Source organism: Periplaneta americana, chromosome 4 (genome assembly GCF_040183065.1).
Source record: "Periplaneta americana isolate PAMFEO1 chromosome 4, P.americana_PAMFEO1_priV1, whole genome shotgun sequence".
Taxonomy (NCBI): domain Eukaryota; kingdom Metazoa; phylum Arthropoda; class Insecta; order Blattodea; family Blattidae; genus Periplaneta; species Periplaneta americana.
Genome location: NC_091120.1, coordinates 192,943,836 through 192,957,272, shown reverse-complemented (window position 1 = coordinate 192,957,272; position 13,437 = coordinate 192,943,836). Strand labels below are relative to the sequence as shown.

Sequence of the window (13,437 nt, the reverse complement as noted above, 5' to 3'; positions counted from 1 at the left end):
AAAAGAAGAACGAAATATCGACATGTTTGGTGAACAATCTTTCAATAACAATGGGTATTATTTAAGGGGAGGTTTAAAGGTCCTAACAAATTCTGAAATTTGCGTTTTTATAAAGTACCGGTACCTGAAAATACGAATCATTCTGCTTAATTTGATGTTATTTTAATAGGCTATTTTACGATGCTGTATTAACATCTCAGGTTATTTAGCGTCTGAATGAAATGAAGGTGATAATGCCGGTGAAATTAGTCTGGAGTACAGCACCGAAAGTTACTCAGCATTTGCTCATATTGGGTCGAGGGAAAACCCCGGAAAAAACCTCAACCAGGTAACTTTCCCCGACTGGAATTCGAACCCAGGCCACCTGGTTTTGCGGCCAGACGCACTAACCATTATTCCATAGGTGTGGACTTAATATGGTGTTTGATTTATTTAAATATTTGAATATTTCTTTTAAAATTATTTTTAAAATATTTGTACATTTCTGTTGTTAAGTAGTGCCCTAAATGTTTATTTTAAACACGATTTCTCCAAAGGAAATTTTTTCAACATATATGCCCCATTTCCTCAAGAACTATTATGTATAGTACCGGTATTGTTATGTGGATCTACTTTTGTTACTGCTACTTACAGACCTGTTACTAAATCTACGTATTACTCTGTGAAAAGATTTATTAAATCTACATACATCTAAACTTCAACAAACAAAATTTGATAATACATTCTCAAGGGAAAAAATGGAACTCTCTGCATCATAATCCACAGTTAATTCCCGATTTACCACGAAAATCGTCTGTAGCTGCATTTAGATTGGAAACAGGCCATGACTGTTTGGCCAAACACCTGCATTGAATTGTGCCCATTGTGCAACTCAAACCAAGAAATGGATTCGGAACACCTCAAAATCTGTGCTTCAGTGGCTGACCATGATAATATCTTTGAAAAATATTGGAGTGCAAGAGGTCAAATGACTTTATTGTCAAACGCCTGGCATTAGAAAACAATAACAATAACTTTTGTTAAATTTTCTTAAATAGTTAATTTGAAAACAAATAAAATGACTGAAAATTTGTTTACAAAATAGTAAAACTATTAAAAAAAGTCGTACATTTCTTTTTAATCAGTATTTAAACATTACTGATGATCAGTATATTAAACAGAAATGTAAAAATCAAATTTTTAAACCAAATAGTTTCTGAGATAATTGGGCATTCATATGACTATTGTAACATTGATAAGATAGGGTTTTAAATCTTTCTTTAACGGATTTTATTCCATATGATCAACTGAAACTAAACTTGTCTTCATTTTTAATCAGTTCTTTAACAATCCCATATTGACTGTAATAATAATAATAATAATAATAATAATAATAATAATAATAATAATAATAATAATAATAATGGATTTATTTAACCTGGCACAGTTAAGGCCGTAAGGCCTTCCCTTACACTCAACCAGGATTAAAACTTGCTTACATAGTTGAACATAAAACTGGATCAGAATTAAGTAATTACATACTGATACAATTTAAGTACATAATGAGATGAAAAGAGGTAGTTACATAAAAATTTACCTCATAAAATAAGAATAAACATAGTTAAATACATATTAATGTTGTTAGAATCAAATACGAATCACATAAAAACAGAAGCCGATAATTCAATAGAAAAAATGTACACAGTAAAAATAAAAATAAACACATTAGTATACATATTAGTATTAGATTAAAATTAAGTAGGATTTACATAATTAAACCAGAAACCGACAACTTAATAAAATGTAAAAGGTAAAAAGGTAAAGGTATCCCCGTAACATGTCATGATGGCACTTGGGGGGCATGGAGGTAGAGCCCCATGCTTTCCATGACCTCAGCACTAGAATGAGGTGGTGTGGTCGGCACCACGCTCTGACCGCCTTTTACTCCCGGGAAAGACCCGGTACTCAATTTTATAGGAGGCTGAGTGAACCTCGGGGCCGTTCTGAAAGTTTGGCAACGAGAAAAAATCCTGTCACCACCTGGGATCGAACCCCAGACCTTCCAGTCCGTAGCCAGCTGCTCTACCAAATGAGCTACCCACTTAATAAAATGTACACAAAAAAAAAAATGAATAATAAAAAAAACAACACAGTGGGATACATATTGGCATTAAGTGATGAATAAACACGATAAAAATAAGAAACAAAAAAAAATAAAAATAAATACAGTGAAATACATTCAATTAAATATTTGTAATGCGTTAGGTCTGGCAACTCATCATAAGATATTTTTCTAATTTACATTTAAAGGAAATTAAAGTTCGGCAGCCCTTGACTTCAGGTGTCAGTGACGAGCAGTAGCAACAGTGAAAGATGAAGAATAAAGAGATGATGTGTGCAGTGGTATTTCTAGCGTGTTATCATATTGTGACCGAGTATTTAAGTTATGATACTGAGAAAGACTGTGGGATCGGACTGATGAAATTGATAACAGTGTGATGATACTGGCTTGGGCAACTGAAGTAGCCGTACACTACCGTTTCAAAGAGAGTGTGGAATACTTACATCATCATACTTATGAAGCGCCGCTTCAGTCAGAATTATGTTGAGGGGCCAAGACACCTTGTACTGCAGTGCTATACAGTCCAGAAGCAGCGGCGACGAGAACGAGAAGTGGGGTGGGATGTACTTCACGTCAAAGCTCAGCCTGTCCACGTTGGGGTCCGGTCGAGTCAGAGCTTTGTTGAGAATGGAGTTGAGGGCGACGCAGTTCAGCAGGTCCACAGGACGCGACACCTGGTACATGCGTTCAAACAGCAACCCTGTCACGTTGCGGCCGAACTCTCCGTCTAGCAGGAAGAAGTAGCTGCGAAGACTGTGCAGGTGCGACAGCAGCTCCTGGTCTTCGAAGAACAGCTTCAATAGCGCACTGTTCACCAGGCTCGTCTGAAAAGCAAGAACAGAACAACTTTAAGGTACACTTCCACTAGACTTCAGTGCCGCAATAAAAGCAGGTGGGTAAACGGCCCCATACACACAAAGATTCATTTGTACAGACTTACCACGAGGAGGTAGTCATAAGAGGTCGTTAAAATCAACAATACCCCGGGAAAAAAATGTAATCACTCGAGAAATACTATTCCTTTATGATTCTTAATTACTTACTGGCTTTTAAGGAACCCGGAGTTTCATTGCTGCCCTCACATAAGCCCACCATTGATCCCTATCCTGTGCAAGATTAATCCAGTTTCTATCATCATATCCCACCTCCCTCAAATCCATTTTAATATTATCTTTCCATCTACGTCTCGGCCTGCCAAAAGGTCTTTTTCCCTCCGGCCTTCCAACTAACACTCTATATGCATTTCTGGATTCACCCATACGTGCTACATGCCCTGCCCATCTCAAACGTCTGGATTTTATGTTCCTAATTATGTCAGGTGAAGAATACAATGCGTGCAGTTCTGTGTTGTGTAACTTTCTCCATTCTCCTGTAACTTCATCCCTCTTAGCCCGAAATATTTTCCTATTCTCAAACACCCTTAACGCTATGTTCCTCTCTCAAAGTGAGAGTCCAAGTTTCACAACCATAAAGAACAACCGGTAATATAACTGTTTTATAAATTCTAACTTTAAAACCTTATTCCTTTGCTGTGGTCATGCCAGAGAATCAGTCCCATTCCGTTCGCCCAACCTCCAAGCTGGAGGACCACCCCTCATCGCCTGTCTGTGACTGTTTATTCAATATATTCACAGCTACCCTCCATATCTGGAGGCCGTCTCCTCGATCTGCAACCTGAGGACGCGCCATGCCGTGGTGATAGGGACCCACAATACATGGTCCTTTATGATTCTATGGTACAGAAATGCAACAGAATAGTTTCTTAGATCTGTAGTTTCATAGCTTGCCGCCATTCAGTTACAGAGAACTGCTTAAAATGAAACAATGACGAAATCCCGATCACAAGTTGGCAGGAGCTGCATAAATCCCAGGGAGGCTTAGGGCCTTTCACAGCTGATTACGGCAAACTAGGGAGCTACCAGAGGTCTTGCCTGTAAATGCCTCACTCATACACGAAAGTATTAATCCTAGTTACGTAAATAACTATATGATCAATCTAGTAAGTTACCTGAATTTGAAGTGGAATGAGAATCGATTTCTGCAAGGCGATGTTTATGGAAGACATGTCAGTAGTGCCCACATTCACAACTGCAGGCTCTACAGCATTCTTCTTCGGTTCTATCACTTTGTCAGTAATATCTACTAGGGGCGCATTCTCCAGCCGCATCTCTAAATTGTATCTGAATTTATGCTGCGTCCCTAGGGTTGAGAGAGACAACCTGCTCCTGGTTACACCATACACCATTGTGTCATTTTGGAGATCTGTGTTCTTGTCATCTAGTTTTCCAATGTTTGTGACAATCTGGAATTCTTTATCCTGGTTTTCTGAAACCTCAATGACTGCCACATTCTGGGATTCGCTATCCTCGTGTTTCGGTTCTTCAGAACTGAGGGAATCTTTACTTCTCTCCTCTGACACATCCTCGGCTGTGACGTCCAGAATCTGTTGCTCCGAGCCCACGCTGGCGACAGTCTTAGGATCACTTCTTTCTGCACTTCTTGTTGTCTTCTGGTGGTCAACACTCGGGCACTCTGACCCCATACTGGCCGTCTCAAAGGATGTGTTGCTCTCTGTATTGCCGGATTCTTCTGCAGGGGACCCCGTACTCAAGATGGAGTGACTGCTTTCTGAATTCTCCACCTGCAAACGAAAATATATTCAGATTACGAAGAAAAAGAGAAGGATGTTCACTTGTAACCGAATTTTATGTTTTGTTGCCATATTTGAAGCAATAAGTGTCGTTCAACCAGACAATGATGAATTCAGGGGTAGTCAAAAGGGAAGGATCTTCCCCGCCCCTTCCATACCATTTCAGGTAAATGTAACGTACAGTGCATAAAATTTAAAAGTTGCCTTATCACACAACATACTGGTTCTCCTTTTGAATGTCTTTGCACAAATCACATGTAATAAAAACATCACGAAGATAATTCATTGCTATTTCTTGTTTTTAGTTTCAAATAAAGACTCATTAATATTTTACTAATAATGTTACTGTATTCAATGTGCATCATTTCCTGAAAAACTAATTCGCAGAAACTGAATATCAACAAAATCCGTCCAATAGTTTAGTACAAATCACTGTACACAGACAAACTAGCACTAAAACTATTATATTTCATGTACATCATTCCTGGATAAATTGACTGTAGACACTGAATACGAACTAAATCAGTACTTTAGTAGAAATCGCTGTACACAGACAGACTAGTACTAAAATTATTATATTTCACGTATATCATTCCTGGATAAATTGATTCGCACATACTGAATATGAATAAAATCTGTCCAATAGTTTAGTAGAAATCGCTGTACACAGACTAGTACTAAAATCATTGTATTTCATGTACATCATTCCCCGATAAATTGACTTGCAGAAACTGAATATGAATAAAATCTGTCCAATATTTTAGTAGAAATTGCTGTACACAGACAGACTAGTGACTAAAATTATTATAGTTCATGTACATCATTCCCTGATAAAATAAAATCTGTCCAATATTTTAGTAGAAATTGCTGTACATAGACAGACTAGTACTAAAATTATTATATTTCACGTACATCATTCCTGGATAAATTGACTCGTAGATACTGATTATGAACAAAATCCGTACAAAAGTTTAGTAGAAATCGCTGTACACAGACAGATTAGTACTAAAATTATTATATTTCATGTACATCATTCCCTGATAAATTGACTTGCAGAAACTGAATTTGAATAAAATCTGTCCAATATTTTAATAGAAATTGTTGTACACAGACAGACTAGTACTAAAATTATTATATTTCACGTATATCATTCCTGGATAAATTGATTCGCACATACTGAATATGAATAAAATCTGTCCAATAGTTTAGTAGAAATCGCTGTACACAGACTAGTACTAAAATCATTGTATTTCAGGTACATCATTCCCCGATAAATTGACTTGCAGAAACTGAATATGAATAAAATCTGTCCAATATTTTAGTAGAAATTGCTGTACACAGACAGACTAGTGACTAAAATTATTATAGTTCATGTACATCATTCCCTGATAAAATAAAATCTGTCCAATATTTTAGTAGAAATTGCTGTACACAGACAGACTAGTGACTAAAATTATTATAGTTCATGTACATCATTCCCTGATAAAATAAAATCTGTCCAATATTTTAGTAGAAATTGCTGTACATAGACAGACTAGTACTAAAATTATTATATTTCACGTACATCATTCCTGGATAAATTGACTCGTAGATACTGATTATGAACAAAATCCGTACAAAAGTTTAGTAGAAATCGCTGTACACAGACAGATTAGTACTAAAATTATTATATTTCATGTACATCATTCCCTGATAAATTGACTTGCAGAAACTGAATTTGAATAAAATCTGTCCAATATTTTAATAGAAATTGTTGTACACAGACAGACTAGTACTAAAATTATTATATTTCATGTATATCATTCCCTGATAAAATAAAATCTGTCCAATATTTTAGTAGAAATCGCTGTACACAGACAGACTAATACTAAAATTATTATATTTCATGTACATCATTCCCTGATAAAATAAAATCTGTCCAATATTTTAGTAGAAATCGCTGTACACAGACAGACTAATACTAAAATTATTATATTTCATGTACATCATTCCCTGATAAAATAAAATCTGTCCAATATTTTAGTAGAAATCGCTGTACACAGACAGACTAGTACTAAAATTATTATATTTCATGTACATCATTCCCTGATAAATTGACTTGCAGATACTGAATATGAATAAAATCTGTCCAATATTTTAGTAGAAATTGCTGTACACAAACAGACTAGTACTAAAATTATTATATTTCATGTACATCATTCCCTTATAAAATAAAATCTGTCCAATATTTTAGTAGAAATTGCTGTACACAGACAGACTAGTACTAAAATTATTACATTTCATGTACATCATTCCCTGATAAAATAAACTCTATCCAATATTTTAGTAGAAATTGCTGTACATATACAGACTAGTACTAAAATTATTATATTTCATGTACATCATTCCCTGATAAAATAAAATCTGTCCAATATTTTAGTAGAAATTGCTGTACACAAACAGACTAGTACTAAAATTATTTCATTTCATGTACATCATTCCCTGATAAAATAAAATCCATCCAATATTTTAGTAGAAATTGCTGTACACAGACAGACTAGTACTAAAATTATTATATTTCATGTTCATCATTCCCTGATAAAATAAAATCTATCCAATATTTTAGTATAAATCGCTGTACACAGACAGACTAGTACTAAAATTATTATATTTCATGTACATCATTCCCTGATAAAATAAACTCTATCCAATATTTTAGTAGAAATTGCTGTACATATACAGACTAGTACTAAAATTATTATATTTCATGTACATCATTCCCTGATAAAATAAAATCTGTCCAATATTTTAGTAGAAATTGCTGTACACAAACAGACTAGTACTAAAATTATTTCATTTCATGTACATCATTCCCTGATAAAATAAAATCCATCCAATATTTTAGTAGAAATTGCTGTACACAGACAGACTAGTACTAAAATTATTATATTTCATGTACATCATTCCCTGATAAAATAAAATCTATCCAATATTTTAGTAGAAATCGCTGTACACAGACAGACTAGTACTAAAATTATTACATTTCATGTACATCATTCCCTGATAAAATAAAATCCGTCCAATAGTTTAGTAGAAATCGCTGTACACAGACAGACTAATACTAAAATTATTATATTTCATGTACATCACCTTACATGACTGATTTTTTTTATTTTCATTTTGTACAATGAGAAAGTAAAAGAAAAAAGATAGAAGAACATGGCATATTAAGACTCACCACTTCAGCATGCGTATTGTTTGAAGGATCTGGCTTCGCATCCCATTCTTCTCCTGTCAGAATGTTGTACTCGCTGCTCATTACTCTCTTCCAGTTTCTCTGAGCTTCAGTTAAAACGTTTCTGCTCTTCTTTTCTTTTGTGTCACCCGTCACCTGCTGCTCCTCTGGTCTTAAACTCACACCAGATCTCTTCTTCACCGGTGATGGTACGCTCTCAAGTGGTTGATTTACACCAGAAGAATAAGGTGTCAAACATATTTCTTTATGTTCGGAGTCAGTTCTCTTGACATCATGGCCTTGCAAAGAACTTCTCGATTCTGTCTCTGAAATTGAATGAAACGTTGGGGTGCTTCTGTTGTCAGCTTCTCCGATGTTTTGATTGTTGCTGTCATTTCGGTTCTCTTCTGTGGTGTTTTCAATGTTATTCACTAGATTTGTATTATTCAGAATATTGTTTTGATTGTTTTCTAGATGCAGGTTGTTCTGAGAGCTGTTTGTGTCAGCCAAGTTCCTGTTGATGTCTTGTATATCTTCATTGTTATTGGGACTTCTCATAGTGGCAGCAGACTCCAGATCTTCTTGCTGGAAGTCCAATCGCTTTTCTTGCAACTTCATACGATCCATACGCCATTCTGCATGTTGACGACGTTTTTCTGCACTTTCAGAGAGCGTGGAGTAATAACGAACCAACTTGGCCCTGTGGACAAACACACAATTTGATAGGTACAGTAAAGCAAGGTGTAGTCTAGGTATTATTTAAATGTACCCTGTGATTCAAAATGATGGTAATACCACAGTCTAATATATACAGTCGCGAAGCTTGGGATGATTTTTTGCATTTTTCGCGATAGTTGCTAGCCACTTGGAGCGCTGTGAGTACTAGGAACAATAGACTGTGTCACTGCCATCGTGATCTAATACAGGCCGTAAGGCAGACCATGTGACTTGCTTAACCCGATCACAAAGGGCGGCTTTTCAACCATATAAATTAGTTGGAATGCATAAAGAGTAACATATATTTCTTTCAAATGTAGTTTAATTGCATTAATAAAATTTAAAACAATGATTATGAGACATTTCAGACATAATTCACTTGAGAGTTAAGGTGTAACATTATTTTTGGTGTGAAAATTACGTTGTTCGCATGTGCAATACCTGCCTTTATTTCGATTAAATATTTCGAAATTCTTGTACATTCATTTATGCACGATTCAATAATTTTCAGTTGCACCACACGGATATTTAGATATGCTGAAATTATAGGTTATGTTTACTGTCCCAGTTGCCCCTTTCTGTCTAATTTTAGTGGTCTCCAATGCCCTGCCATTACATATGTACCAGTATATTATGTCGTATGAAAATTATAGGTTATGTTTACTATATTTAACTTATATTCCTATATTCGCAAGTATACATTATAATTAAACATAATGTCATGTATGATACCCCTCACATTCAATTTGTCTGTATTTTAATACTACAATTGAGACTGAATTACTGTATTTATCTACAACCTAAGAGACGAAGTAACACAATCGTATGTACACTAATTTCATAGGAGTGGTATAGTAAATTTTCTGTCTACAATTAAGGAAGGTAAATGTGCTAAATTAAAATCACAATGTAAATTCTTTTTTATTAAACCTCAAAATAGCTTCAATTCTTAACTTGCGAACAGATTATGTTAACATGTAAAATTCTCTTCACATTAAAATAACACAGTTTTATAATTATTTCTGCAACATATTATGTAGCAAGAAGTACACGAAACTTATGGACACATTACACTAAATGAAACTTAGCAATGATACGCAATAAAGTTATAATATAATATTTCATTGCACTCCATACACTGAAATAGAAAACTCGAACATACATTACGGCGGTCCAGATCGAAAAGGCATTGACTGCCGTATTTCGCATTGTTGTGAAAAGTTGTATAAATTGTGAAATGTTTGTTATCCGTTGTAATAACTGTAAATGGCTAAAATACAATAATTTGAATAATAATATGGGACAAGGAAACGTTTGTTACACTATAAATTCTAAGAAAAAGAGGTCAGAGTTATCCTTCTTCCGAAAGATCCAGGAAGGTGGGTTTATAAAATATAATATATGCTTTATGAAAATAATATATTAACCTTATGTATTTCGTATTTCAATAGTGGAAGGAAGGTATTAATTTTTTCAAAAGAACACGATATCGAAAGTACAATACATTTTATTGTCTGCTAGGGAAAGAGTCTGTGATGAGGCGATAGTAGCGATCCTGGTGGCTAGCAACTATCTATGGATGCATATTTAGTAAGTATTGAGCTTCGTGACTGTATATACTAGACTGTGGTAATACTTTCATGCGATTATTATGTATTACAGTAGAACTTCTTTTTAACGAATCTTTGAAGGATTACTTTTCTTTTCCTTAAATAGCAGTTTTCCTTAACAAGTATTAAACTACTATCAATCTTAAAAACATGGTATTTTACAAATTAAAAATATAATTATAAGAAATAATTAAATCCACTACGAACTGTGTTTAGTGGACCAATGTACACTGTCTATATAATTTTGACAGTTTACACCTTTTTTATAAATAAATAAATAAATAATAATAAAAAACAAGAAGATTCTTTTAAATAGTCAGTTGGTTTATCCAGTCAACCATATGATGTCAAGTAAATCAGCAGTGTCATAAGAAAATTCATCCCAAAATCTGTCTGTATAAAAATTTCACTTGGACTTGGAGGGATGCTGTGCAAGGTGAGCTACTCTCTGATTTTAACAGTGTGCTCATCTTTACTTTTATTATAAGCTAGGTTTTCAGTTTTAAATAACTTTTCAAATGATATTTCCAGAAACATAAATATACTGCACTTACTTTTCTACCTCAGTCTGTCTAGCTGTCTCTTCTTCCAAGGCCTTTGCCTCACGAGCATGCTGTTCGTCTTCCTCCATCTGCCGCTTCTTTTCATCAACTTTGCGGGCCTCTGCCATCTCCATTTGCTCTTTTAGAACAGCAAGTTGCTCACGTTTCTTAGACAGTGCTTGTGATAATTTCATCTCGTGTTCCACTGCAACAACACAGTACAAACAGAGGCAGAAATATCGTTATTTTTAATAACCATTATTTCCCATTTCATAGAATTAAATTCTATTACAAACGAATTTCTACTAATCGTCAATTTTGTTGGATCATAATATACTTCCACTCAGTAATAAGTTTTGGAATAATATTCTGGGGAAATTCCACAGATAGTAACAGTATATTTCTATTACAAAAAAGAGTAATTAGAATAGTAGTAGGTGCCAAATCTAGGGAATCGTGTAGGAATATTTAAAAAAAACTACAAATAATGTCCATGGCTTGTCAGTATAACTTTTCATTAATAATCTTCCTCGTATGTAATCGTGGAAACTTTGTAACTAATTCAACAGTTTATAGCATAAATACACGTCAAAAAAATGACTTTCATACTCCATCGGCAAGTCTATCGTGCTATCAAAAAGGAGTGCGTTATATGGCAGTAAAAATGTTTAATAGCCTCACTATCGATATAAAAAATGAAACTCAAAACATAAAATTATTTAGGGCCAAATTAAAGAAGTACATAATTTCTCACGCCTTCTATTCTGCAGGTGAATTCATGACATTCAATAACACTTCCTGAAATTGATACTAAAACTATGTGTTGTACTAGTAGACTATATTGTAAATCTCGTCTGTATATATTTCATCTAGACTGTGACTATAAATTAGGACTTTATAATAGTATTAAGTTTTTTGACTTGTTCCATATTTTAGCTGTAAAGCAATGTATGAATACCATGGAATGTTAATAAACACAATCATTATCATCATCATCATCATCTGTGGTCATACAGCCCTTTTAGTTTAGCCTTGACCTCCTTAAGAATTGCCGCCCAATCTTCCCTCTCTAGGGCTCTCCGTCTCCATCTCTTAATTCCTGCTTTAACTAGATCATCCTGAACATCATCCAACCATCGTAGTTTAGGTCTTCCTGCTCTTCTTTTACCACTTAGCGTGGCATCTAGTAATCTTTTAGGAATATTATTATTGTCCATTCTGATAATGTGGCCCAGCCACTCCAGCCGTCTAATATTTATATCAGTGACAATACTTGGATCTTTATATAGTTTTTGTAGTTCAGAATTGGTCCTAATTCTCCACTCTCCCTTATCATAAATAAGGCCATAAATTTTTCTTAAAATTTTCCTTTCCCACGTATTTAAGATGGTTATTGCTCGTTCAGGTAGAGTCCAGGTTTCGCTTCCAAAAGTCACCATAGGTTTAATAATTGTTTTATAAATCCTCACCTTCATTTTTTTTTAGATATATCTGGTTCTTATAATTTTATCTAATGCTCTGAGGCGTCGATTTCCAATGGCTATTTTATCCTTGATCTCAGTTAATATGTTGTTATCCTCGGTGACTATCGAGCCGAGATATCGGAACCTTGACACTTTCTCAAAAGTAACCTCATTTAAGACAACAGTTTTTACAGTATTGTCTCTCGTGGTTATGTTATTCATATACTTTGTCTTTGTTCTGTTAATATTTAAATTTAATAAATACAATACAATACAATACCAGTACATTCCTCCTGGATGGCTAACATTCACGCAATCTGGAGCATCCAGTTGGTTGACTAAGAATTTCGGAATGTAGTGAGCTACATGGTCAATTCTGTCTGCACTTTGGGATTTTATAAGGCTGTTCCAGAATAGTTCAGAATCAATTCTGAACTGCCTGCTCATGCAAAGTATCTCAATGTGCGTTCAAACAAGACTTGAACTGATTCTGAACCGGTTCTGAATTCCTAGTTCCCTGTGCTTTGGAACTCGTTTGGAACAAATAAAACTGGTTCTCGATTAAGAGTAGAAACTGGAAATTCAAAACTGCTGACGCATGCACAGATGGTTTAATCTAAAGTTGAGGTTAAGATGCTTCGAGACTAGGCAGGTTACAATAATAGCTTTAGCCATTGAGAAATAAAATGAATATTGTACTTGTGGTTGAAAACGTAGACAATTTCTTTTTCGAGATAATTAAATTTAAAGTTTTGGTTACACATAACTCATACATTAACACAACTCATTTCCTATTGGAGCGGTTAAATGGCAAGTTTTAGCTGATTTAAGTGAACAGCATATTTCAATGTTTTGGTGGCCACTTCAAGAATTAAAACAGAAAATCAATATCCTCAATTAAAAAGAAAACTTACAAATTAAACCAAACCCTTTAACTCTGTTAAATATAGAGTACAATCTAAATTTAACAGAAGAAGTACTGAAATCAGAAGTACACACTGAAATAATGAAACAATTGTCTTTAGAGACAATTAATATTAGGTACCCTCCACAAAACTGGCTTCATTTATACACTGACGGATCCTTCATGTCCAGGAAACAAGTGGTGCAGGTGTTACGTGTTGTCTCTTCTCACTTTAT

At 34.5% G+C, this 13,437-nt stretch overlaps 1 protein-coding gene across 1 annotated transcript in view; it reads right to left on the bottom strand.

Annotated features, from left to right (window-relative positions):
* The window catches only part of Grip163 (gamma-tubulin complex component 6), a 46,552-nt gene that overhangs the window by 7,102 nt on the left and 26,013 nt on the right, over nt 1–13,437 (bottom strand). Inside the window, exons 11-14 of the mRNA XM_069824547.1 lie at nt 10,847–11,039; nt 7,969–8,665; nt 4,110–4,742; nt 2,545–2,925 (exon numbers count right to left, since the gene is read on the bottom strand). Coding sequence (XP_069680648.1) covers nt 2,545–2,925; nt 4,110–4,742; nt 7,969–8,665; nt 10,847–11,039 — 1,904 coding nt within the window. The remainder of the gene's footprint in view (nt 1–2,544; nt 2,926–4,109; nt 4,743–7,968; nt 8,666–10,846; nt 11,040–13,437) is intronic.